This window comes from Lepus europaeus, chromosome 2 (assembly GCF_033115175.1).
Source record: "Lepus europaeus isolate LE1 chromosome 2, mLepTim1.pri, whole genome shotgun sequence".
Classification (NCBI taxonomy): domain Eukaryota; kingdom Metazoa; phylum Chordata; class Mammalia; order Lagomorpha; family Leporidae; genus Lepus; species Lepus europaeus.
In genome coordinates, this window is record NC_084828.1 from 11,641,935 (window position 1) to 11,669,884 (window position 27,950).

At 54.6% G+C, this 27,950-nt stretch overlaps 1 protein-coding gene across 2 annotated transcripts; it reads right to left on the reverse strand.

Annotated features, from left to right (window-relative positions):
- Nucleotides 1-1,470: 1,470 nt before the first annotated feature.
- IFNGR2 (interferon gamma receptor 2) lies at nucleotides 1,471-27,950 on the reverse strand. Of its 2 annotated transcripts, XM_062205931.1 has the most exons (7): nucleotides 27,842-27,950; nucleotides 20,338-20,470; nucleotides 14,218-14,426; nucleotides 9,359-9,504; nucleotides 7,169-7,328; nucleotides 6,360-6,517; nucleotides 1,471-2,500 (listed from the first exon to the last, which is right to left on the reverse strand). In XM_062205931.1, the coding sequence occupies exons 1-7, from the start codon at nucleotides 27,915-27,917 to the stop codon at nucleotides 2,312-2,314; spliced, it is 1,071 nt and encodes a 356-aa protein (XP_062061915.1). In that variant the 5' UTR covers nucleotides 27,918-27,950; the 3' UTR covers nucleotides 1,471-2,311. The 2 variants fall into 2 exon arrangements, with proteins under 2 accessions (XP_062061915.1, XP_062061925.1); XM_062205941.1 differs by lacking the exon at nucleotides 27,842-27,950 and having other exon boundaries at nucleotides 20,319-20,470.

The following is a 27,950-nucleotide window of genomic DNA, read 5'->3' on the forward strand; positions in this document are numbered from 1 at the left end:
AGCTCTGGAGCTCTGGGAGCTTCCGGGAGACCCGGAAGAAGCTCCTGGCTCCTGGCTTCGGATTGGCACCACTCCGGCCATTGAGGCCAACTGGGGAGTGAACTATCGGTTGGAAGACCTCTCTCTCACTCTCACTCTCTCACTCTCTCTCTCTCTCTGCCTCTCTGTGTAACTCTTTCGAATAAATAAATAAATCTTTAAAAAAAGAAGTGAAGTGCTAACATCACTCTTAAAAACTCCGTGACTTTGAGGAACTGAGTGACACCTGCTGAAAGTTATTCTGAGTTCCTGTGGCTTCAGCAGGTGTCAAGAATGAACAGAAGTTTAGATAACAGTAATTTTAAGCTATTAAAAAAAGTTATTTGACACAGAGAGAGACTGAGTGGGCGAGCTCCACCTGCTGGTTCACTCCCCAAATGTCGGCAACCGACAGGGCTGGCCAGGTCAAAAGCCAGGAGCGGTGAACTCAGCCCAGGTCTTGCACGCATGGCGTCTGGTACTTAACCACTCGAGCCACCACTGCTGCCTTGCAAGGTCCACACCAGCAGGAGTGCACCTGATGTGGTGTAACTAGGCGGTGAGTTCAAGTTCAGGTGAACCGGAATTCCTACAACCTGCAATGTGACCTACCTCTTTTTTTTAAGAGAGATTTATTTATTTATTTGAAAGGCAGAGTTACAGAGAGGCAGAGGCAGAGAAGTCTGGTTCACTCCCCAAATGGCTGCAACAGCCAGAGCTGAGCCAATCTGAAGCCAGGAGCTTTTTCCAGGTCTCCCACCTGAGTGCAGGGGCCCAAGCACTCAGCTGCTTTCTGAGGCCATGGCAGAGAACTGGACCGAAGTGGAGCAGCCAGGACTCGAACTGGCGCCCATTTGGGATGCTGGCACTGCAGGGAGGGACCCTACCTGCTACACCACAGTGCTGGCCCTACCCTACCTGTCGGCTTGACACACTTACCTTTCCAGGATGTTCCTGTGTCATCTGGGACCAGGAAATAGTTAAGACTCCATCTGTACATCTGATTAAGGGGCCACCCCCTGCCTCACAGAAGAGGCTGTGAACGAGGGAGGGGTCGTTCTGCCATGGGCCACGCTGGGAGCTAGTGCTCTCGCTTTCTCTTGCACGGGCAAGCCTCAGGGCCTACTCACGATGTGGGGGGGGGGGGGCATGTTTGTTTATTCCCTACTTGTGCACGTTTCTAAGCCTCTGCTTAGAGTTCTTATCTTGGTGTAAGGCAAGAATGCGAAGCAGAAATTACTATGCTCAGGCCCACAGCAGGCCCAGGACTCAAATCCAGGCACTCGGATACAGGACATGGGGATCCCCAGTGACAGTTCAACTACTAGGACCAATGCCCACTCGCAGATGAGAGATTTTTCAACAGTTCAAATGTTGCAGAAAGTAGGCTAAAATAAGGCAAAACAGGGAGAACAAGACTTCACACAGGGTTGGTTTTTTTTTTTTTAAAGATAGATTTATTTATTTGAAAGGCAGAGTGACAGAGGGCCAGAGGCAGAGGCAGAGAAAGAAAAAGAGAAGGAGAGATCTTCCATCCGCTGGTTCACTCCCAAGATGACCCCAACAGCCAGAGCTGCGCCGATCCGAAGCCAGGAGCCTGGAGCTTCTTCCGGTTTCCCACACGGGTGCAGGGGCCCAAGCACTTGGGCCGTCCTCTGCTGCTTTCCCAGGCCATAGCAGAGAGCTGGATCGGAGGAGGAGCAGCCCAGACTAGAACCAGCGCCCATATGGGATGCCGGCGCTGTAGGTGGTGGCTTTACCTGCTATGCCACAGCGCCGGCCCCTTTACACAGGCTTTTTTAAAGAGTTTACCATGTTTCACTTCTGGCTTTAAAAAAAAAAAACACTTAAATTACTAGTAAAATATTTACAGGCTAAATCACATTTTAAGCCAACAGACTGGCCAAGAAAGGTTGCTCAGTGTCCCTGGTTGTGGGCAGGCTGGGATAGGTTACACACCTGTCCCAGGGGCCCCAGCTCGTTTGCCTGAGTCATGGAGAGGCCTCAGCCTCCTGGCTGCCAGGTCCAAGTGACAATGATAAAAACATGAGCGGTGTGCCACGGATATTTTGCTAAGAAATAATGACACGCCTTTTTAGTGTTTACAGGAAGCCTTGATTTTTCTGCGATATCTCTGTAGAATCATTCTAGCAACTGGTATGATTGACAAAATTCCTAATGAGAAGCAGTCAGTCCGTCTCTCCCACGAGCCCCGCTGTCTCTCCCGGGCACTGCCAGGCCGTTCTGAGGTAGGAACATGGAGTGTTGGTCTCTGAGAAGGCCGGACAGAATATCAGCAGCTCCTGGGCTCCAAGCTGTCTTCCTGGGGCTGGGCCAGGGCTCTAGTTCCAGGTACGTGCAGACCTGCCTTGGGCTCCTTTGCTGGGAATGAAATGATGGACACACAGTCCCAGGTGTCATCCTTGGGTGAGCTGTCGCTGTCCAGGGCCTCCAAGATGGGCTGAACCGGGTCCTTTAAATACTTGAAAAGTTGAAAAACAAAATTGCAGTTAGTTTCTCAGTTCTGTGTAGCACACTGTAGCTTTAGTTTTAGTTGGTATGGCTGTATTTTGTTTTGGCACGACCACTCTATTCACCAATGCAGCCACTGTCTAAGACAGTCATGTGCTATCGAATGACATTTGGGTCAATGACAAGACTGCGTGGGTGATGGTGGCTCCTTAGGGTTGTAATCCAGGGGCCGGCATCATGGTGCAGTGGGTTACGCCCACTGCACCCCATACTGCAGCACTGGTTGGGGTGCTGGCTGCTGGGCCTCTGGGTCAGCTCCCTGCTAATGTGCCTGGGAAGACAATAGATGAGGATCCAAGTACTTAGGCCCCTGCCACCTACATGGGAGACCCGGATGGAGTTCCAGGCTCCTGGCTTTGGCATGGTCCAATCCTGACTGTTGCGTGGCCAGTTGGTGAGTGAACCAGTGATGGAAGATCTCTCTGTCTCTGGCTCCCCCACCCTGCCCCCAGCTCTGCCTTTCAAATAAATAAATAAATCTTAAAAAAAGAAAGAGAGATGATAATGGAGTTGAAAATGCCTACCCCCCGTGACATCACAGCCACAACATTCGAGCACGATGCATTTCTTGCTTGTTTGTGGTGATGCTGGTGCACACAGGCCTACTCTGTTGGCAGCCAAGTAAAAGTCTGGTGCCCAGGAGGCTCTGGGCATCTTTACTGCGAGGCTGCGTGTCCACTCCCGTGCTGTAGTTTTCTTTCTTTTTTTTTTTTTTAAAGATTTATTTTATTTATTTGGAAGACAGAGTTACAGAGAGAGAGAGAGAGAGAGAGGTCTTCCATCCACTGGTTCACTCCCCAGATGGCTGCAATGGCCGGAGCTGCGCTGATCCAAAGCCAGGAGCCAGGAGCTTCTTCAGGGTCTCCCCCGTGGGTGCAGGGGCCCAAGGACGTGGTTCATCCTCTACTGCTTTCCCAGGCCACAGCAGAGAGCTGGATCGGAAGAGGAGCACCCAGGACTAGAACTGGTGCCCATTTGGGATGCTGGCACTGCAGGCCAGGGCGTTAACCTGCTGCGCCACAGCGCTGGCCCCTGTAGTTTTCATCATTATTTTTTACAGTGTGCTCCTTGTGCTTAGAAAAAAACGTTTCCTACTTTTTCAAAGCAGCCTTCTCCGTCCCCTTTACTGCAGCTCTTAATTGCATCATTTTTTTCTCACTCTTGCTTTAGTCTCCTGTTGTTTTGCTCACATGGCCCAGCAACCGCAGGCTATGCCACGTGGGCCACGTGGCTGAGGTGTGTGGCGGGTGACACCATCTCGGTGTGCACAATCAGGAAATGGCCCAACAACCCACTTCTGAGAACAGCTCCCGCCCGCGAGCCACACGTGACTGACTGCACGGGAACGCTGCTCCACGCCCCTCGTGGCCGTGGCTTCCCTGCCACCCTGCACGGCCACCCCGCGAGCGTTAGAAAAGGGAAAGTGTGTTCTTCATCACCACCCCCAGGCTGGTGAATCACTCGTCCTTGGATGCATCTAGAAAGCCTCGCTTTTCAGCGGAGGAGGACACGGGGCCTGGGCTCAGCTGTGACCGGGCCCAGCAGGGACATCCACAGCCCGCTCCTGGCCGCTCCCCTGGGGCTGTGGTTTCGGCTTCCCAGCACTCAGCACGCCAAGGCCCCAGGTGTGAGGCCCGGGGGACACGGGGGACCCTTCTCGGCGCCTGACTCACTTCCCCTTTCTGTTTGTGCTGCGTTAGAAAGCCCCAGGCTGTGATGAGCCCTGGGAAATGCTGGAAGTCTGAAGTCCTGGGCGCCATGGCTGTGCAATCAGAGGACAGAGGAGGGACGAAGCTGAACCTTGGGCCACCGCGGTGAACTCGCCCGGAAAGCGAGCTAAGGCCTGCGGCACAGTCGTGCCCTGGGGACAACTGGTGGAGACCTCCTGGGGCCCAGCCACTGGTGCGGGGTGGGGTGGTGGTGGGGGTGGGGGGGGTGGGGGGGCTGGCGGGGGGGAAACAGAGAGAGACAGAGATCTCTGTCCTCTGGCTCACTCCCCATGACAGATGGAGGAGCACCTGACTATAGCTCTTTCTAGAAGCGCCACGGTCTAACTTCCACTCACTCTGGATGCAACAAAACAAGATTCTGTTTCTAACACCTCAACCCTGAGCTTCCCAAAGGGTAGTGTAAAACGTTTGGGGGCAGGGGCCAGTGTTGTGGCACAGCGGGTTAAGGCGCCCCCAGTGAGGCCAGCATCCCATACGGGCACTTGTTCAAGTCCCAGCTGCTCCACTTCTGATCCAGCTCCCTGCTAATGGCCTGCGAAGGCAGTGGAGGGTACCGCAAGTGCTTGGGCCCCTGTGCCCACGTCGGGGGACCTGTTGTGGGCTCCTAGCTTCAGTCTGGCCCAGCCCCAGCTGTTGTAGCCATTTGGGAATGAAATAGATGGAAGATCTCCATCTTTCTCTCCCTCTCTTTGTACCTCTGCCTTTCAAATAAATATTCAAGGAAAAAAAAAAATACACCTTGGGCACAAATACTTGCAAATGTCCCTCTCTGAGCCAGCCTGTGATCCTGATACCGTCCCATCCGTGTCCTCAGGTGCGCTGTGCAGGAACGAGAGGCCTCACTAGACCCATCAACCCTTCGCTTTCTCAGTTCTTTAACACACTCGAGCTCTGGGCGCGAACTCTCGAGTGCCCCATGTGCCCCAAAGGTCATGGTCCTAATCATGATTGCTGCTTTATTTATTTATTTGAAAATTAGAATTGCAGAGAGAGAGAGAGAGAGAGAGAGATCTTCATCCTCTGGTTCACCCCCTAAATGGCTGCGACAGCTGGGGCTGGGCCAGGTCGAAGCCAGGGGCCTGGAACTCCACCCGGGTCTCCCATGTGGGTGGCAGGAGCCCAAGCACTTGGGCCGCCCTCCACTGCCTCCCAAGCACCTTAACCAGTGCTGAATGAGAGCAGAGGCAGGATTTGATCCTAGGCACTCCAACATGGGACGTGGGTGTCCCAAGCGGCAGCTAACCCCCCATACCACAACACCCACCCCCAATTTGCCAGCTTGACCATTCTGAAGTCTCAGCTCAGTGGCACACTCAGTTTCGCCACTGTCACCACCCTCCATCCCCAGGACTTCCTGTCTTGCACCCATTAAACACCAACCCCCCTTTTCCCTCCCCGAAGCCTCTGGCGACCACTGTCGCGCCTTCTGTCTCGAATCTAACGAGGAACCTCACACACGTGGGATCACACAGGGTTTCGCCTGTTGTGTCTGGTTTGTTGCACTCAGCACAGTGTCCCCAAGGTAGCATGGTCAGAATTCCCTTTTCAGGGCTGAATAATATTCCGCTGTGTGTATGTTCCACATTTTATTTATCCGTTCCCCTCTCACCTCTTTACAGACACTAACATTGTCCCACCATTGGCTACTGGAAATGCCGCTGCTATGAACACGGGTATGTGAATAACTGTACCAGTGACACGCCGTCTCAGTGTCAGGGGCCAGCCGTGTGGCACAGAGGGTCAAGCTGCCACCTGCGATGCTGGCTAAAGTTCCGATACTCCACTTCTGATCTAGCTCCCAAATGATGCAACCCAGGAAAGCACTGGAAGGTGACCCAAGTGCTTGGGCCCCTGCCACCCACGTAGGAGACCCAGATGGAGTTCCGGCCCTGGCCACTGCAGCCATCTGGGGAGTGAACCAGCAGATGGAAGATCTTTCTCTGTCTGTCTCTCCCTCTCTCTCTGTAACTGTGTCTCTCAAATAAATAAATAAATCTTTAAGACAGCAAATGACCTCAGTGTCCACAGTGCCCCGAGGGACAGCCAGGCCACAGATGCAGCCCATGTGGGTGCACATACCTCTTCTATTTGCAGTGGGATGTTTGGCGGAGAGTGGAACCAGTATTTGGCGAGGCCTCTGTATTTGAGGACCAGAAAGTAACAGGTCCCTGCCAGCACCAACAGCAGTGAAAAGACTCCCAGCGAGATCAGGATTATCTGATGATGTCTGGTGGAGGCTACAAGAGACAACACGACAGTGAACAGGATGACCGCCCCTCCGTCCAGTTTTCATCTGACCCTGCTTCCACGGGACTCGTGTCAGACCCCTTCCCACCCCTGCCTGGGAGGCTTACATCCATACGGGGGGGCATCCCTAATCCAAAAATCCGGAATCTGAAATCCTCCAACATCTGAAAGGTTTGGAGGGCTGACACCACCTACAAGTGGGGCGTTCCCCACCTGACCCCACGTGATGGGCCACAGTCAAAAGGCAGGGGCGCTGCAATTATCGGATGAAACGGCACTCGGGCTGTGTGCAGAAAGTGACTGTGAAACAACTCGGTCTTGTGTTTAGACCTGGGTGCCATCCCCAAGGTATCTCACCATGTATATGCAAATGTTCTGAAGTAAAAAAAAAAAAAAACAACCTGCAGCTCTCTGAGTCTGAGTCTTTCCAAGGAGACATTTTTAGCCTGAGGCTGCTCGGGCTGTCCTCTAACAAACCAAGCAGGTGCAGGCTGACGACCTGAACACAGGCTCATCCTCACCGCTGGCCTCTGGGGCTCCCCTCCTCCCACCGCTGCTCAGTGCAGAAGGCTTCCCCGATGTCGCTACTTTAGAAGTATTCTTTGCCCGGCTCAGAAAGGACACAGAAGGGCCTGTGTTACCGTCCGCTGTTGTTTCCAGGCAAGATGCGTTGCTTAACTGCCCGGGCCGGATGATGCTCTGGGATACCCAGAGCAGTTGCGCCTCGACTCGTAAACAGTACACTCTGAAGGGTTTCAAATCCTCCAGCAAAATGGAGCTGCTCTTGAAGGGGCCTCTCACCTACGGAGAAAGCACACGGCCTCACGGGTCAGTCAGCCACACACCCGGGCCGGCGTCCGCCCAGCATCACAGCAAGCAAACCCGACAACCAGCAGCTGTGGTTTTACAGCGACGCTGGCGACAGGGGACCTTCCAGGGGACGACTGGTGGCCAGAGCGAAGAAAGTGCACTGGCTTTGGGGCTGTTTCTGGCCCTGAGGTCTTGGGGGATGGGGGTGGGGCAGCAGCAGTGGAGGTCCAGAGCTGGAATTTAGCCAAGTCCCGATTTTTTTAAAAAAGATTCTTAATATTTATTTAAAGGGAAGAGTTAGAGAGACAGAGAGAGAGAGAGAGAGGTCTTCCATCCACCAATTCACTCCCCAAATGTCTGCAATGGTTAGGGCTGGGGCAGGCTACAGCAAGAAGCCAGGAACTTCATTCAGGTCTCCCACGTGAGTGCAGGGGCCCAAGCACTTGGGCCATCTTCCACTGCTTTCCCAGGCGCATTAGCAGGGAGCTGGATTGGAAATGGAGCAGAGTGGACTTGAACTGGTGCCCACATGAGATGTCAGTGCTACAGGTGCCAGCCTTGTAAATCCCCAACTTTGAGAATAACATTTTCCTCCCTTCAAGTCAGCATGTTGGGTTTCACAGTGAATCTAATCCAGATACCTCCAAGTTAGCCAATGGAGAAAAAACTATCCCAGGAAAGAATGTTCCTCCCATTCCCGACCTGCTCCTAACTGGAACTGAAATGCTCTGATTTCCTGGGGTAGGTTTGGTCAAAATGACCTTGGGGACTGATGATATCAGGAGACAGATGGACCCCGCCTGTCCAGGGCTGCCCAAACCCCTTGCATCCCCTGTTCCTTCATCAGGTGTGTTGTGGGCAGCTTGTGACGGCTCCCCCACCCGCCAAGCCTCCAACATCTGCTGGCTTCCTCTTGACAAGGAGCTTCCCCACCTTTTCACTTACAACCTCTTTGCGAACTGTTCAAGCCACTGAGATAGCAAAACCTTGCAGACCGCAGCAGTGGACTCCTGTTTGAATAAGGAGGCCCACAGATGGGGTGGGCGCTGTGGTATAGCGGGTAAAGCCACTGCCTGCAGTGCCAGCATCCCATATGGGCGCCGGTTCAAGTCCCAGCTGCTCCACTTCCGATCCAGCTCTCTGCTATGGCCTGGGAGGGCAGCAGAAGATGGCCTAAGTGCTTGGGCCCCTGCACCCAAGTGGGAGACCCAGAAGAAGCTCCTGGCCTCTGGCTTCGGATTGGCTCAGCTCTGATTGTTGTGGCTATCTGGGGAGTAAACCAACGGATAGAAGACTTCTCTCTCTCTCTCCCTCTCTGCCTCTCTGTAAGTCTGCCTTCAAAAAAAAAAAAAAAAAAAATCTTAAAAAAAGAAAGAGGCCCACAGAAATCTCCGAAGTCCGGAGCATGGTAAAGGCGTCATAAGCAATGCTCCGACCCAGTGTGCAGCCCAGACACTGGATCGGGGTGACGCTAAAGAGAGGCCTCAGCTCCAGGGGCAGAGGCAGGCCTCTGCAGGACAGCACAAGTCCAGGTCTTAAAGAGGAGGATTAAGTCAGGCCCAGACAAGAAGGAGAAGCTGGAGCCCCTGTGCTCCTGGCTACATCAGAAATTCTGAAGATGGGGCCGGCATTGTCACATAGCAGGTTAAGCCTCTGCTTGTAATGCTGGTATCCCAGAGAGGAGCCCTGGTTCACTGCTTCCGGCCTGGTTCACCACTTCCAGCCTGGTTCACTGCTTCTGGCCTGGTTCACTACTTCCGGCCTGGTTCACTGCTTCTGGCCAGCTCCCTGCTACTGTGCCTGGGAGGGTGGGGGAGGACGGCCCAAGTGCTTAGCTCCCGGCTCCTGGCTTCAGCCTGGTGCAGACCTGGCTGTGGTAGCCATTTTGGGGAGTGAATCAGAGGACGGAAGAGCTCTCTCTCTCTTTGTCACTCTGCCTTTCAAATACATACATACATACATCTTTAAAAAAAAAACTCCAAAGAAAAGAAAATTAAGACAAAGAAAAAAAATGCTCTGACCTGATGGATTCCTGCTTTTTCCCAGTAGTGGACGTAATATTGAAAAGTGGCCATGGCGGTACTGATATCAAAGGGAGGGGCGCACGTGATGATGAGGGAGCCTTCTCCAGGGGTCACCCGCACATTCCGGGGAGGCCCGACGGTCACTGGAACAGAATTGCAAACCCAGACATGCGTTTCAATACACACAGACGCGCACACACACACACACATTGTGTGTACAGGTCTACCGTACGGGATGGGCCCTGGCCTATGACGACGGCTCAACTCAGCCACTCTCCAACCTCGTGACGGGGCGGAGACCATGCTTCAGATTCTCATCGCCCCCGGGCTAGCAGTCGGATTCTCCCTCCGGATGCTGCGAAGAGGTGGCAGCCGCAGGTCCTGCTCAGCACCGTGCTCGCCTGGGGCAAAGACCCTTGACACTCCGCAGGGCACCATGTCACGGGCAATGAGTGCCTTCTTCTTGGCTTAAAATGATATTTTCAACTTACAATGGGTTTATTGGGGCATAACTCCATCATAAATGGAGGAGCACTTGTGTGCATATTATATGTAATACCACATACACAATACGCACGCCCACTTGATAAAGTGCTGGGACCTTTCATTTCTCGTCACGCGTCAGCCCTTGGCTGTCCTGGGACTGATATGAAAAGCCCTAATAAATAGAACCCCGTGGGAACACCTCAGTTTTTATATTCAAACAGAGCATTCCAAGCAGCTAGGAGACAGGTGCACTTGAATGTGTGTCAGTGCCACCTTTTCTCATGTTTTTGGAATTTTCTATTTATGGCAGGTTAGGCCCGAGAGATCCTTTCTCCTCCGGATAAAGGCTTGTCCGTTGGTCACACACACGTGGAGACACACACGCGTGTATTTGTATTTATATAGGCAGTGGTGGTTCTGGGCATGAGGAGCAAGCTTCCAAATGGGGCTTTGCAGCAGGCCACACAGTGGCCCACAGCAAGCCCCTCTGTCCCCTCGGGAGACAGCTGGGGTGCAAGGGGGCAAGGTCCCATGGGGCAGGTGTTGCAGACCCCCCTGGCTGGAGGACCACCAGAGCCAATATCTCCTGGGTCAGCTCCACAGGGGTGGATCCCAGGGTCCCCTAAGGATGTGCCTGGTTCGGCAGAGCTCAGAGATCTGCCAGGCACTGGGGATGTCAGAGCTGTGATGCCACTGGCCAAGCAGAAGTCATGTGACCCGTAAGCAACGCTGCCTGGTGACATGGCTACGTGACACGTTTATCAGTTTCTGAGGAGCAGAACTGGAAAGTTAGCCAAAGGTCAAGTTCCCACCCAGAGGGGGGAAGGTCTGCCAGTCCCTACCTGCCATGTAAAAAAATTCCAGTACGGCCGGCGCCTTGGCTCACTAGGCTAATCCTCCGCCTTGCGGCGCCAGCACACTGGGTTCTAGTCCCGGTCGGGGTGCCGGTTCTGTCCCGGTTGCCCCTCTTCCAGGCCAGCTCTCTGCTGTGGCCAGGGAGTGCAGTGGAGGATGGCCCAAGTTCTTGGGCCCTGCACCCCATGGGAGACCAGGAAAGGCACCTGGCTCCTGCCATCGGATCAGCGCAGTGCGCCGGCCGCAGTGTGCCAGCCGCGGCTGCCATTGGAGGGTGAACCAACGGCAAAGGAAGACCTTTCTCTCTGTCTCTCTCTCTCACTGTCCACTCTGCCTGTCAAAATTAAAAAAAAAAAAAAATTCTAGCATGAACGAGGGAAAGTGGCACTGACACACGTTCAAGTGCACCTGTCTCCTGGCTGCTTGGAATGCTCTGTTTGAAAATAAAAACTGAGGTGTTCCCACGGGGTTCTATTTATTAGGGCTTTTCATATCAGTCCCAGGACAGCCAAGGGCTGACGCGTGACGAGAAATGAAAGGTCCCAGCACTTTATCAAGTGAGCGTGCGCACTGTGTAACGAATCAGGCGACGGAGATCAAAGTACAGGTTGGGTCCTCCAATTCTACGTGACCGATCTCGGCGTGTCTCACCCAAGGAGGCAATCCTATCACTGCAAACACTTGTGTGTTCGCGACACCCTGGCTGGGTTTCTCTCACGCTTCCACATCCTCCCCTGCGAGCCGCAGGTCGGCAGGTGGCCTGGCCACACTCCTCTTCGTGCAGATGGGTCTTTACAGGGTTTGCATCTGTGCCCTCCGATCGCACCACTTCTGGTGGAGGAGCTAAGTTCAGACAATGCCTCATGGCAGGGCCAGGGCCGTCAGCCAGAGCAACGTCCGGGGACTGGCTGCTGGGGACAAAAAGGTCTTTCTTTAGAGCTGTTCACAGGCCCTGGCACACCCGGGCTTCAGCAGAGCATGGAGAAGCACGCTGGCGGCAGGCCTCTCTGCTCTAAGGGAGATGGTTTCTAGTGAGGTCCACTCCCACAAAGGAGCAGCCGTGGGAGCATGGACGCCAGCCCCACTGAATCCCTTTATGGCCAAGAGGACCACACTCACTGACCCACCCTTCTAAAGGGAGTCCCGGGTTTGAACCTGAACTTGAACTTGACACTAATCTTAGGGCTGGGGATGGGAGCGGGGTAGGGGGGCAGGGAAGGGACAGGAACAATGTGTCTTTTCTTAAAATGCCACGGGAAGAATGGCTTCATGGAACAATGGACACTGGCACAAGCAGATGCCCTGCCCTTGGGCTTGGCCTGCTGGTCACACAGCACCAAGAGGTTGTGCCCATTTCACAGATGGGGAAACTGATGCCTCCTGGTGCCATCACTCTGGGAAAATGGGATGTGGAGCCAGGTTTGTGGGATGCCAAAGCCTTTCCCCTCCAGCCATTGTCTCACTCCCTCCGAAAGCCACCTGCACACGGGGTGCTGATTCCAGCTCCCCCAAAAGCAGTAGGTGGGATTAAGGACGCCATTTACCAGCCAAAGGGTAGCGAATGACAGCCCGACTGAGAACCTGGCCGCCCTGGACGGGTGACCTTCCCACCTCTGTCCCTGTCTCTTATCCCCTGTGCAGCGGCGGTCACCGTCAATACTGTTTGTTGTTCCTAATCCCCACTTAGGTGGAACGAGCCAGCTCAGACCTCGGCTGGTTTTCTGCTTCAGGACAAATGAGTGTGCAAAGACGCCGCCAGCAGGGACCACCCTGTCCTCCTTGTGTGGGTCCCCGACACCTTAAACACCATTTTTTTTCTTTTCTTTTTTTTTTTTTTTTGACAGGCAGAGTGGACAGTGAGAGACAGAGACAGAGAGAAAGGTCTTCCTTTTTCCGTTGGTTCACCCCCTGAAATGGCCGCTACGGCCAGTGCGCTGCGCCTATCTGAAGCCAGAAGCCAGGTGCTTCTCCTGGTCTCCCATGCGGGTGCAGGGCCCAAGCACTTGGGCCATCCTCCACTGCACTCCCGGGCCACAGCAGAGAGCTGGCCTGGAAGAGGGGCAACCAGGACAGAATCCGGCGCCCCAACTGGGACTAGAACTCAGGGTACCAGTGCCTCAGGCAGAAGATTAGCCTAGTGAGCCGTGGTGCCAGCCAAACACCTCTTAGTAGAGAAAATAAACAAACCAGAGAGAGCTCACAATTTAAACAGCCGGCATCTCCAGACACTCTGCTTCTTCCATGCCCAGGCACTGCGTCCCGGCCCCTCCCCCTCTGGGTTATTCTGATGACCTTGAATGATTCTCAGACATCATCATTTCCCTGCAGATACTTTAGGACAATGGAGCTCTGGGAGAGAGGAACCTCCTCCTCCCCTTTTTCCCTCTAATTTTTAAAATTGTAGCAACGCACACATAACATAAAATTTACCCCTGTAGGGGCCAGTGCTGTGGTGTAGCACGTAAAGCTGCCCCATGCAGTGCCGGCATCCCATAATTCCTGGCTGCTCCACTTCTGATCCAGCTCCCTGCTAATGCGCCTGGGGAATGCCGCAAAAGACAGCCCAAGTGCTTGGCCCCTGCACCTACACGTGAGGCCTGGATAAAGCTCCTGGCTCTTGGCTTTGACCTGGCCCAGCCCTGGCTGTTGCAGCCATTTGAGTAGTGAACTAGCAGATAGAAGATCTCTCTCTCTCTCTCTCTCTCTCTCTCTCTCTGCCTCTGACCCTTCTTCTCTGTCACTCTGCCTTTCAAACAAAATATTAAAAAAATACCATTTTAACCAGGATCACTCCTTCCCCTTTAAAATCACGATACCATGATAACATCTAAAATAAACATTAATTGCTCAGTACATTAACAGTCTAGACTGTGGCCACACTTCCTCAACTGTCATACACTGTGTCTGAACCAGGGTCCAAACAAATTTCGTACTTCCTGTGTGCGTAAACCAGAAGCTGGAGGAGCAGCTGGCACAGCTGGCCGGGTGACACACCCATCACGCCAGGGCTCTTATGCCCGCCCTTCCGATACCGGGGGACACACGGGTTCGTACAGTCATTCAGCAAACATTTACTGAACACCTGCTACGCATCGGGCGCCACTCCAAGCTGAGTGGAAGTCTCCAAGCTGAAAGGAGTTGTGCCAGAACAGGTGAGCGGCGCCGGTGGGCCAGCACTGTGTCTGGCTCAGGGGTCGGCCACTCTCCGGCTCCGTGAAAAGCCAGAGGAAATGGAGGCTTTGCAGTCCGGATGGCCCCTGTCGGACCACTCACTCTTCCGCAGTCTTGGGAGAGCAGCCACGGCCGATTCACCGGAAGAAGAATGTACTCGTGTGGCCCAATCAAACTTTCTTACACACAGGGGGCCACCCTTCCCTGGCATCTGCCTCCAGGGTCGGTGCCTCCACCTGTCCGGAGAGAGGCGGGGCTCAGGGACCTGGAGCCAACGCCACTCCCAAGAGCAGGGTGAAGAAAACCCAGGAGCGGAGAAGACGGGTCTCTCCCCACCCTCTTACCGTTCCGATAGTGTTGGAACCAAGGCACCGTCACCCAGGCCGAGTGGAGCTCCCCCTGCTCCGCGCGGAGGCGCAGGGAGACGTTGAAATGCATCGGGAAGCCCTTGGAGAGGGTGGCCGCCGTGAAGTCACACTCGGTCCCTGTGATCTGCGTGCAGTCCACCTTCATCACGTGGTCCTTGGTCACGTCGTGCCACGCCCCCGTGGTGCTGGGAAGGAAAGGGAGCGCTCTTCAAGTCTGCGTTTCCCCCGAGATCTAACTCACCCACTTAAAGGCATACAATGCGGTGGGTTTTAGTATGACAGACACAAGGTTACGCCACCATCCCAAGTGAACCCTGCAGGCATGCATCTGCTGTGCCCCGACGGCCACGGTGGCCGAGACAGCAACAGGCTCTTGTCCCCGCGGCCGCCTGCTCCCACCCATCACGCATACTACACACCCTGCCTGGGGACAGACTTCTGTCCACATGGCCAGTGACAAGCCATGTGGCCAGAGCTTTGAGGAAGATGCTCATTGTGTATCTCAAAGGTCACTCCCTAATTTACCAGGAAGCCAACCACTCATGTTCTGCTTCTTCTCCTCTCCTTCAACCCTGTCCCTTTCTCAGAACTTGTTTTTTTTTTTTTTTTTAAGAAATTATTTAAGAGGCAGAGAGACCGAGAGGAGAGATAGACAGACATCTTCCATCTGCTGGTTCACTCCCGAAATGCCCACAAGAGTCAGGGCTGGGCCAGGCTGAAGCCGGGAGCCGGGAACTTGGCACAGGTCTTCCATATAGGTAGCAGGGACCCAAATACTTGAGCCATCACCTGTTCCCTCCCAGGGTGTCTGCACGGGCGGGGAGGGGGAGTTGGGAGTGGAGCCAGGACTTGAACCCAGGCACGCAGACACGGGATGTAGGCGTCAGAGCGGCACCTTAACCACGAGGTCAAATGTCTTCCCCAGAACTGTTTTAAAAAAGATGTTTCTCAGAAAAGGCTTAAAGGGAACAAGCATCCAAACCGAAATGGCAGCTGGCACCTGAGGGGGAGGGAGAGTGGGGAGGGAGCCACTTCCTCCTTTGTTGGTGGAGGGTAAAATAGGGAGCTGTGTGCCCGTTTAAATGAATAGTGAACAGGAACAGGGACATGAAAGAAAGAACAGGACAGGGCCTCCACCGCCTGCTCAGTGAGCCCGGGGGAGCTTCGTGCACCAGGAAATCTGTTCTGGCCTCCCCTTGCAAACGGCCGCTTCAGATCACCCCTGCTCCCGCAATTCTCTGGTTTTTAGAGCCATCCACACTGTGCCGACCACAGCTCTGTGGCTCAGCGCATGGATTCTGCAGCCAGGATACCCGAGCTCGGATCCCAGCGAGGCAACTTCTCTATCCCCTCGTCTCCCGAGTGCCAGGGCAGGCTGTGTGGACGCCGCGCCTGTCTCCCGAGTGCCAGGGCGGGCTGTGTGGACCCTGCACCCGTTGTCTCCGGAGTGCCAGAACCTGGGATGACCTCTCCGAGAGCACCCTGGGGCCTCCCTGTGGCCGCCATCACCCTGCAGGAGCATCGTGGCGGCCTCAGAGGCAGTGCGGGACCCCGCTGGGGACACCGGTCACGCTTACACCAGTCACGGCCTGTCCCCTGCATCCGGGCACCTGTGCCATGGAAGAGCAGTGTCTACCCTCTGCGAGGTCACTTAGGAAAACGCTAAGTTCGTCTCCTTCGACCCCGCAGTCCCTCTTCTAGGCAAACAAAGATGATGACTCAAAACAGTTGCCATTGCCATAGGGGCACCTCCTGCAGTGCCGGCATCCCACATGAGCACCGGTTCAAGCCCTGGTTGCTCCACTTCTGATCCAGCTCCCTGCTAACATGCCTGGGAAAGCAGGGAGCATGGTCCAAGTGCTTGGGTCCCTGTGCCCACGTAGGAGATGGGGAAGAAGCCCCTGGCTCCTGGCCAGGGGCTTGGCCCAGACCTGGCCATTTCAGTCATTCGGGGAGTGAACAAGCAGATGGAAGACCTTTCTGTCTGTCTCACTCTGTAACTCTGCCTTTGAAATAAAGAAAAAATAAATTAAAAAAAAGTTGTCAGTGGTTAACTATCTACACCTGTAAGCAGGGACGTGCCTACGCCATGTGTAAAACTTTAACAAAAACATGCAATAAAAATAATCACACAGAATTCATTATATTAAAACTTGCTCACACACTGACCTAACCTATGTAAATGGAGAGAGAAAGAGAAAGAGAGAAAGAGAGAAAGAGAGAAAGAGAGAAAGAGAGAAAGAGAGAGAGAGAGAGAGAGAGAGAGAGAGAGAAGGAAGTAGGACCGTGAAGGGTAATCCTAGGTTTTTTTTTTTTTTTTTTTTTTTTTTGGCATTAACCTACACATGTCCACCTTTTCACACAACTGCATACATTTAGAAAAAAATGTCTAGAGAGAAAAACACTAAAATGAGAATACTGCTTGTTCTTGGAGTGTACAATGGGTATTTTAATTGTATTATTTCTATTCTTTTGGGTTTTACAGATTTTTCCATACAGGACACATGTTGCTATAAAGTTTAGAAATAATACAAGAAACATTTTGCCATGACTGGGCTGGGCAGGCCTGGGGGTGGCCCTGGCAGCTGACCACATGGGCATGGCCTGGAAAGGGCCTTGCTGCCAGCGATGGGTGTCCTCCAGGGAAACCAGAAGTCAGAGTTTGTTTTATTTTTGTTTTTTCTTTTAAGTGAAGTATCATGATTTCTAAATATTGGCAACTAACGGGAAAAAAGTTTAAACACTGAGAACCAAACAGCTTGTGGGCCACTTTCTGTAAGATTAAATTCTCCCACAACATGCTCCAAGTAATTTTGGCACGTTCGTTTATAAATATAGGAATTACTGTCGAGAACCAAGACGGAACACCCAGGCCTTACAAGGCTCTAAGTTAACAGAAAGTCCCAAACACGGAGAAGCATCGCAAGTAAAACAAAGCAAACGCCCCTTCCCACCAACAGCTCTACACCTGGGAAAGAAAACAAGTTCAGCCTCAATTTCAGTTTGTAGTAACCTCTTCGGAGGCTCATTCACATTCCTGCCAACGGCTGTGTCTTTGACTAACACCAACCTCTCTCCCTGACCCAACATCTACGAAATGCTATCTAATGAGAAAACAAAGTGGGGCGGGGACACCTGGCCCGGGGGCCACATAAAATCCACCAAGAACTCTGATCTGTTCCTACCAAGGCAGCTGCGAGTGGGACCCAAAATACAAGAGGCTAATTTTTAACTTGATAATTTTGCATGGCCCACGAATGACACATTAAATATCCAAATGGCCCTTGGGAGAAGAAAGTTCCCCACCCCTGGCTATGATAGGAAACTCTGTCAAAGCTTTTAAGAAAATTCTAGAAAGCTGCTTTCTGCCTCATCCCACAACTTGCTTTCCCGTTCAAGGCTAAGGAACACCAGCCAGCAAGGCTGACTGTGGGACACCAGCTCCCTCTTACTGAGAGCCTCTTGTTGAGCTCTGGGATTTTGTTTACGGAACGCTCGGACGACAGCCAGCGTCCTGGGTCCATGACCTGTGCAGTTCCGCAGGGCCCGGCCCTAAGCGGGCACTCGGTTTCACACACTCGGGTCTGATGCTCTGCGGCTGCCCTCTTGAAACTCTTGAAACTTCTGAACAAGAGGCCCCGTGTTTCATCTTGCACTGGGCCCCACAGAAGCCAGTCCCAGCAGACTGGTCCACTAGGGATTGATAATTACCCGAGGACAAGTTCAGGGTGAGGCAGAGACAACCCGATAAGCATCGGCCTTTTTTTTTTTTTTTTTTTTACTTTTTGACAGGCAGAGTGGACAGTGAGAGAGAGAGAGACAGAGAGAAAGGTCTTCCTTTTGCCGTTGGTTCACCCTCCAATGGCCGCGGCCAGTGCGCTGCGGCCAGCGCACCGCGCTGTTCCGAAGGCAGGAGCCAGGTGCTTCTCCTGGTCTCCCATGGGGTGCAGGACCCAACCACTTGGGCCATCCTCCACTGCCTTCCTGGGCCACAGCAGAGAGCTGGCCTGGAAGAGGGGCAACCGGGACAGAATCCAGCACCCCGACCGGAACTAGAACCCGGTGTGCCGGTGCCGCTAGGTGGAGGATTAGCCTGTTGAGCCACGGCGCTGGCCAAGCATCGGTCTTAATCAAGGAAATATTGTGACAATGGACGTGGAAAAGTGAAAATGACATCATCTGGGAAGCCACTGCTGGCTCAGTCAACTGCCTCTACTTTTCCACTTTCCCTTCCAGTCCTTGACCACAAATACATCCCATTTATTTATCTTTTTATCGGAAAGGCAGAGTTAGAGAGAGAGAGAGAGAGAGAGAGAGAGAGAGAGAGAGAGAGAAAATGCTTCCATCCTCTGGTTCACTCCCCAAATGGCCACAACAGCCGGGGCTGGGCCAGACCAAAGCCAGGAGCCCAGAGCCTCTTCCAGGTCTCCCAGTGGGTGCAGGGGCCCAAGCACTTGGGCCGTCTTCCGAGGCCCTCCCAGGCCATGAGCAGGGAGCTGGATGGGAAGTGGAGCAGCTGGGGCTCAAGTCGGTGCCCATATGAGGTGCTGCTGTTGTAGGCCGAGGCCTAACCTGCTAGGCCACAGCGCTGGCCCACATCTCAGAGTTTATACAACTGCAATTTCCACCAGAGGGCATGTAATTAATTATTTTAGGACTGCCTAATGGGGCACCTATAAGCTAGCACGCCATAATTTGCGATTTTCCTACTGATACATATGAATATACGCTTCCATGTATATCTTCATGAATATAATTTGGCTTCTTTCTTGGGTGGTGAGGTTGGACTATCTGCTTAAGGTAAAAGTAATATGGGCATTTTCGTGACCCTGGAAGTACATAATAGGCTTACTTTCCAAACCTAATGAATTTTACAACAGGCGGTGTGAGCATACTTGGCTACTTCCAAAAGCTCAGGGCAAAATGGAATTAAAAGATGTTTATTTTTTCAGGGCCGGTGCTGTGGCATAGAGAGTAAAGCCACCACCTGCAGTGCCAGCATCCCATACAGGTGCTGGTTCGAGTCCCGGCTGCTCCTGTTCCAATCCAGCTCTCTGCTGTTGCCTGGGAAAGCAGTGGAAGATGGCCCAAGGCCTTGGGCCCCTGCACCCACGTGGGAGACTCGGAAGAAGCTCCTGGCTCCTGGTTTTGGATTGGCCCAGCTCTGGCTGTTGCAGCCATTTGGGGAGAGAACCAGCAGATGGAAGACCTTTCTCTCTCTCTCTGCCTCTGCCTCTCTGTAACTCTGCCTTTCAAATAAACAAATATTCTTTTAAAAATTGATAACTATTTTTGTAAAAAAACATTGTTGCAACACACGCACAGAGCTTCCACAACACGCGGTTCCATGCACTGTTTGCACTCCCTGTGTGCCCGTCCAGCACATTCTCACAGGCACTGAGCTGCGCGAGCCTTCTTCCCACTTTGTTCCTTAGTCACGTAAAACGGCGTGGCCGGCAATGTCACCTTACTCTCCCACGCGCCTGTTCAACAAAGCAAACAACCAGGAGCTGAGGACGTGGGCTCTGCCTGTCTTCTCTCTCTATGGGCTCCTCCTGGAACCCAGCGATGGCAAAGCATGTCAGAGCTGGCAAAGCGGGCGAGGCGTAACATGAAGGGGCCGAAATAGCACGCGATTCAAACTGGAAAACCAGTGGAGAAACTGAGAATTCACTGTCACTGACGGAATGCATTCCGGAGAGGCCAAAGCTGGCCTGTACGACGCAGGGAGTCAGAGTTGGAGCCCTAACAAGGATGCCTCCCAGCTGCCTCCTGACCTTCCAGCCCCAGGCCCTTTGCTCCGACCCTTCTGAGCAGCCAGTGAGGGCATAAACTTCCTCCGAATCAGGAAACCTTGAGGTTGGACAGCAGAATTTCCCGACACAGTGTGATCCCAGCCCCTGGAGGAGTGAGAGCTGGTGCCATCTGTCCCTGGAGACGTTTAAAAGTACAAGAGACAGGATCTGCTTCCCACCGCTTGATTCCAATCCTGCCACGAGGCGGTACCTAGCAGCCGGTCCCAGGGTTCCATAGGGTCCCCGACACCCCCCTCTCCCCCAGCAAGGACCCCTCCCCGCCTGGAGGCGCCCAGCTTACTATTTGTACTGCACCCTGTAGACCACCGGCCTCGTGCCATTGCTTAGGGGCGCTGGCTGCCAACTCAGAACCTGCTCGGCGTTGTACAGGCGAATCTTCGGGTGCTGGGGAGCAGGCAGCTGGGAAAGAGAGTCTTGGAGGGGGAGAGAGAGAGAATAAAAAATCCATTCCAACAACACCTAAGCACACATTACCAGACACCTGCACAACTCCCTTGGGGTCAAAGTGTGGATATGGTGTTGCCTGCCCCCCCAGGCAATGTCCCCCTGACCTTGGGGGACAAAGATGGCACTACTGACACAGTGTGGAAAAAACAGGGGCTCAGAGACCCCTCCTACCCAGGGTCCAGTTACCACACCCAGACCCTGGCCACACCGGGATCCTGCTCTACCCATAGCAAGTGCGTCCGCTGGGGCAGGTTGGTTCACCTGGATGAGTAATGTGAACCCCTCCACCCCACCCCACCCCACCCCACCCCACCCCGGGCCTGCGCTATGGTGAAGATTACATTGGTGAACACGCGATATGCATTAGTCCCACACGAATACCAAGGGAGTGTATGGTAAGCCACCCCCACCACACAATGCACGCAAGACCCCAAATCAGATCTGCGAAGCCCCAGGGCGCGTGGGAGGCCAGAGACTGTCTTCCTGCCCTCATTACAGTTGCTGTGTTCCTCAAAAACCCCCAGCATGGCGATCGCCCAGGGGCTGGGATTTTAAAAATGCAGATTCCCAGGCTCCACCCCAAGCTTTCCAGCGGATTCTCGTGCACAGGAAAGTTTGAGAGGCTTAAACAGTGACAGCAGATGCTCCCAAGGGTCCAGGGAGCCCTTTCCTTGGGGGGGGGGGGGTGACGTGGAAGAGATGACCTCAAGCCCCTCCCCGCCCCAGGCAGATGGTCTGTGGGGCTGAACTTCAGGCTCCAAGGTTGCAGCCCGGGGGCACGTCTTTCTAGAAAGTCTGTGATGACAACACTTTCTCTGATTGAAAGATTAATGAGAAACGCCCAGAAGTGGAAACAAAATAACGCAGTTCCAGAATTCAGTGCAGGAAGCTCAAACCACACATTTTACCCAAGACAGCCAGGCTCGAAGCACAGGGCGCACCCGGCCTCCCAGGCACTTCCTCTGCGTGGCCCTTTTGCCAGCGGCGGGTTGAATTACAGAATCCAGGCGCTCTGGCTGATAACCAGCGAACCAACATGTCTCTGAGTCACACGGGCCTTCAGGAGGACCTGGGGGCGGGGGGTGGAGGCAGACAGGCCCAGAAGCATGATGGGGGCGGGCCCGTGTGGCACGCTAGGCGCTGGCAGAGCCCCGTGAGCAGCTGCCCTGTCCAGGCAGGGCTGGGCAGAGGCTGCTGGGGAGAGTGGTTAGGGCGGGCACCCCCCTGAGAATCTCGGCGCCCGCCCCCCCCCTCCTGTGGGTATTCCTGGTGCCACACGTCTTGTGTCATATCCTGTGCTGCCATCTCCCCGGGGACCCCTCTGCCAGGCCCACCAGTCCCTCCTGCCACGTCAGATGACGTGGTCCCAGGGTCCCGGGACTGGAATGTGGACATCTTTGGGCAACCACGAAGCTGCCTGCCACACTGTCCCTTCACTGGCCCCCATCTCTGGGGAGGAGACAGCAGGAAGGTTCTCTCTCTCTTTTTCCCTCCCTCCTTGGGAATCCCGCTTCCCCCCATCCAAACACTCAATGAGAAAAGAAGCACCAGGGGCCCAGGGGTGACAAGGAAGGGCGTGCATCCCAACCCCCAAGTGGGAGAGCAAGAAGACCACCCTGACAGAGCCACAGTCCCCAGACCGGCTCTCCACCGTCTCACCACGGGGACACACAGCATCCACCTGTCTTTGCTCTGATGCCCTGTGCTCCCCTCCGGGACCACACTGACAGCAGACAATGAGGATCAGCGCTAGCGGTCCATAGGGGAGTGCCAAAGATTGTCCTGTCCTGTAGAACGCGCCTGGAGAACTGCCCAGTTCGCATCGCAGAAGGCACGGCCTGGAAACTCAGCCCCTTTGTTAAGGCACACTCTGTCCTGCAGTCCTGGCTGGGCCGGTCCCTTCCCCGGTCCCTAGGCCCTTTAGGCCGCTACTCAGGTGCCGCCTGATCGGAGCCACCTGCTGTACAAAATGCACGCGCGGAGCCCGGGAGAGAATGACCACTGCACCATGGGGCTCCTGTGCCCTGCGTGACCTCTCTCCCAGGCTCTCCTCACCCCCCGCGCCCATCGCAGCACGGGGGTAGGACACCTGGCTCCAGAATGAGACCATGTGGCTCCAAACAGGGTTTTGCCATCATCTCCTCGTGGGCCTCTGGGCAAGATGTTTCTACCGCGGTCTTGTCATTGGCAACATGGGCCTGTGAGCGGTACCTGCACAGTGAGAGGATCGACTGAGCTACCTGCAGGTGTGTGTGGTCCCGGCACCATGACCGCTGCCTCCCCTCACTGCCGGTGGCTTCCCCAGGGGCTCCGGCATGGTGACCTCCATGAAGGCGGGGAGTTCGTGGGTTTGGGGGGGCTGTTCCTGTCCGCAGGTCGGGGGACTGATGTGGTGGCGACAGTCTGCTCTGCCTGGAAGGTTCCACAGCCCACGTGCCGCTTCCTAAGCACCGCACGCAGCCTCCTGAAGCCTGTCCTCACGCCGCAGCCCTCCCTGTCCTCTGTGGTGTGAGGCTGGGTGGGGGCAGGGGTGAGGAGGGGCAGGTCTGGGCCACGGCGCTGCCAGTGCCTTGGTGGGAAGAGCACGAGACGAAAGGCCTCGGCTGGAACCCTGCTCCTGCCACCTGTAGCCACAGGACCCTCCCAAACCCCTGCCCAGGCCTCAGTTTCCCTAGGAATAATGAAAAATGCAGCCTCTCTCCCGGACATGTAGGGAGGCACACATACAAGACGAAGGGAAGTCGAACCCCACACTGCTGGCTGCGTGTCGGTCCTCAGGGGCGGCCATTTCAGGGTATCCTGACCACCCCCCATGGCTGCTCCCGCAGGTGCCAAGCCACACAACTGGTTCCACGGACTCTGTATTCTGTGATCAGCGGGCGGCCCCACTGAATACAGTGGTCAGTGGTTCTGTCCCCAGCACAGGCAGTGGTCCTTAAAGATGTCTCATCCTATGAATACCTTAGGTTACATGGCCAAGGGGAATTAAGGTTTGCAAATGAAGCTTGGGTTAAGCTAGGTGGATTGTTCTAGAACACCTGGGTAGGCCCAGCGCAATCGCGAGGGTGCCTCCCTAGAAGCTGGCACGTGCGGGCAATGAATGCTCGACCAGAAAGGAGTGTGGGTCGAGGGCATCTCGACTCTCAAGCACCAAGACCCACCGCGGACTTCCGGCCACCAGAACGCTGCCGAATTATGAAGCTGATCAGTTTGCGTGGTGTTAAGCCACGCTGAGTTGGCGGTCATTTGTTGCAGCGACAATAGGAAACTAGGGCAGTGCCGTAAGTGGGCACCAGGGCCTCAAAGCCTCCCCAGCTCCTGCAACACAGAAAAGCTTGTGGTCCTCTGGCAGGTGCACACACTCCACTCTGCCTTCCTCCTCCCCATCTCTGCAGCAATGTTCCTGAACTACTGGTGTAAGAAGAGCTAAGTGGGGCAGGCGCTGTGGCCTAGCGGGTAAAGCTGTGGCCTGAAGTGCCGGCATCCCATGTGGGTGGTGGTTCGAGTTCTGGCTGTTCCACTTCTGATCCCACTCTCTGCTATGGTCTGGGAAAGCAGTGGAAGATGGCCCAAGTCCTTGGGCCCCTGCACTCACGTGGGAGACCTGGAGGAAGCTCCTGGCTCCTGGCTTCAGATGGGCGCGGCTCTGGCCACTGCGGCCATCTGGGGAGTGAACCAGCGGATGGAAGACCTCTCTCTCTCTTTCTCTCTCTGCCTCTCTGAACTCTACCTTTCAAATAAATATATTTACTTATTTAAATAAATAAATACATTTAAATTTAAATATTTATTGAAATCTTAAAAAATAAAAAACAAAAGAAAAGACAAGGGAGGGGACACCTCACAGCCACAGCCCCTCCTCTCCTGCCCCATCCTGCCACCTCTGACCCCACCCGGACTCAAGTGTTTGAGACTTTATACATTTTAATTTAAAAAATTGTAAAAATTTGAGAGGCACACACACATACACACACAGAGGTCTTCCAACTGCTAATTTACTCTCCAAATGCCTGCACCAGCCAGGCTGGACCAGGCTAAAGCCAGGAGCCCAGAGCTCCATCCAGGTCTCCCACATGGGTGGCAGGGACCCAAATACTTGAGCCATCACTTGCTGCCCCCAGGGTGCACAGCAGCAGGGATGCTGGTATCAGCAGCGGAGCCGGGGCTAGAACCCAGGCACTCGGTACGGGATGGGGCTGTCCCAAGGGGCATCTAACTGCTGGTCCTCTCTTCAGGATCTTTCTGTTCATCATGATGAATGTCCATGGTTCCACCTTTGACACTTGGAAGGTGAGCAGAAAAAAACCAGTTCTGGATTCCTCCACCATACTGAGGATTTGTCTCTTCAATAAATAGTGGATATAAAGTATTCGTCCAGCCTTCCTAGAAGCCAGGGCTGGGCAAGGTCTGGCCCACGGGCCTCTTGGCTGGGCACTGCCAAGGCAACCACATGCGAGACTCGAAATTCAACATTCTACAGTAGGCTAGCTTTTTTTTTTTTTTTTTTTTTAAAGGCAGAGTTTACAGAGAGAGAGAGAGAGAGAGAGAGAGAGGAACAGAGAGGTCTTCCATCCGCTGGTTCACTTCCCAGTTGGGCCGCAACGGCCAGAGCTGCTCCTGAAGCTAGGAGCCAGGAGTTCCCTCTGCGTCTTCCCATGCGGGTGCAGGGGCCCCAAGGACTTTCCCAGGCCACAGCAGAGAGCTGGATAGGGAGTGCAGCAGCCGGGACTTGAACCGGAGGCAGAACTACAATTACAGATAAGAAGCCAGGGGCCCAGCGTTGAGGTGCAGTGGGTTGCTCCGTCGCTTACGACACCTGGATCCCATATCAGCATGCCAGTCTGAGTCCTGGCTGCTCTGCCTCCAACCCAGCTCCCTACCAATGCCCCTGGGAAGGCAGCGGAAGCTGGCCCAAGTGCTTGGCCCTCTGTGACCAGGTGGGAGACCCAGATGGAGTTCCTGGCTCCTGGCTTTGGCCTGGCCCATGTCTGGTTATTGCGGGCATTTAGAGAGTGAAGAAGTGGGTGGAAGATAAATATCTCTCTCTCTCTGTCACTCCGTCAGATAAATAAATAAATAAAAAAAATTAATACTCAGGTAACTAAATAACTAAAGACTGTGCTTTTACTCATCTTTCCTGCCACTGATTACATTTTCTGTCTAGAACAAATAGCCAAATGCTAACAAAGCATTGCTACACATGTGTCAGATCCAATATTTCACACAACAACCCTAAGGGATGGACCCCACAAGTCTCCCTTTTAAAACTTTACTCCCAATACTCCCCACCCCCAACTATAAAAGCAATTTCACAATTTCTGGGGGACAGCTGTAAATTATGGAAAAGTGCGGGCACTTCCCACTGCTTGTATGCCTTGTAGAATTACTGTGATGCCCGTAGAATAGTGCGGCAGATTCAATATGCACGCGGGCCACAGAACTGTATCCTCTTTATTTGCTGACTTGAGCACGCAAATGCTTGTAGAATTATTGTTGATATGTTCATGTTTTCCTTTGACTCAAAAGGCGTTTCTCTATCAAATATCCTGGTTTGGGGCCAGCGTTGTGGCACAGCAGGTTAAGCTGCCACCATCCCATCCGAGCACAGGTTCGAGTCCCAGTTGCTCCACTTCCGATCCAGCTCCTTGCTAATGCGCCTGGGAAGGCAGCAGAAGATGGTCCAAGTACCCGGGCCCCGGGTCAACCATGTGGGAGACCCAGGTAGAGTTCCAGGCTTCCTCTTGGCCCAGTCCTAGTCACTGCGGCCATCTGGGGCGTGAACCAGTGGATGGAAGTGCACACTCTTTCTCTCTCTCCATCTGTCTCACCCTTTCTCTTTGTAACTCTGCCTTTCAAATACATAAATAGATCTTTAAAACAATATTCCCAGTTCAGTTTTTTTTTTTCAACTGTTTAGTATGAACATATTCAAACAGTGGCCAAAGGAGAGACTAGCATCAAGTGCTCCTGCCTTTCAAAGGACATATGGGTCCAGTTTACTTCACTGCATGATTTGGGGCCAAGGTTTTGCAAAACACAATAAAAGTTAATCACCAGAAAGGCCAGCATGCTCCTGGATGCCGAAGCAACATCAAACTGTGAGGTTTCTAAACACCTGTGTCCACCTGCGGACGCCTTCCAGGGGGGGCTGTACACAGTCCAGAGGTGGCTCTCAGCCTCCACTCCCCGCACTGATGCTATGAAGGGACCAACCGTTGCCCATCACAAGCTCAAGGAGGCCTGGAGAGGGAGCCTACATAGGCTGTCTGAGCCACGGAGCGCGGGAGGCTTGGCCGTCGGGATTCAAACCCACCTGGCTGACTCGGGTGCGGAAAGTTAGTGACCAGGGACACCTCCTCCGAGACAGGCTCCCCAGAACTTCAGGGCCTTTGCAAGGGATGCTGGGAGCAGGACCAAGTCCTCAATCACCTAGGACACTTCTAAATTATGGAGACTGCTCGAGCGCCTGTGCTATCAGCCTCTCCACGGAAACAACCCAGTAAAAGACAACCACGGGCACAGAGCGTGTTCTGCCTACACCTCTGTCGCTGAGGTCTTTCAGCTCCTAAATCTGGAGATAAGGGCCAGAGCTGGAATTAGGGGCCTGGGTCAGCGGACAGCCATAAGGCGGGAGGGGACCTTCCTGATCCTGTGGATGATTCCGGGGGACCGTGCGGATCAAACGCGCCCCGAGCGAAGCCGGCACCGAGTTCTGGACACACCGCCCGGACTGCGGTCCCTGGCCCTCGCAGAGCTCCACGGCACCCAGCGGCCGGGAAGCACCGAGGGCGATTCCAGCTCCGGCCGCCGGGGAGGGCGCTCCGGGCAGGGGCCGCGCTCAGTGCGGCCCGCGGAGGCGGCCCTTTCCCGAGCCCTGGGTTCGCTTTTCCCCTCGGGAGGTCTGAGAAATTCGCCAGCGCATCGGCGGCGCACGCAGCCAAGGCGCAAAGACGCAGTGGGCAGCGCGGGGTCGTGGGAGTAGGGAGGCGCCGGGGGCGCAGGACGCGGGGAGGGGCCCCAGCTCCTCGCCCGGGCAGGGCCCTGGAATAACCTCGCCTTCCACCCTCATTCGTGCGGGACCCTCGCCCGATGCGGGCACTCGGCGCACCCTCGCTCGCCAAGGCTCCCCGCGCAACCCCCTCCCGGTCAGGCTCCCTGCGGACCCCCTACTCCATGGGGCACCCCGCGCAACCCCGACCCGGTCCGGCTCCCCGCGCCACCCCCTACTCATCGGGGCTCCCCGCGGAGTCCCCACTCGCCCAGGCACCCCGCGGACCCCCGCCCCCAACCCGATCGCGCTCCCATTCGCCGGGAGGCGCCGGTGCCCGGCCTCTTACTTGGCGGGGACGCCGCGGCTTCGCGGCCGCAGAACAGCAGGACCGGTAGCAGCGGCAGCCACAGCAGCGGCCGCATGGCCCGGGGCGCTCGGCGGCGGCGGCGGCTCCC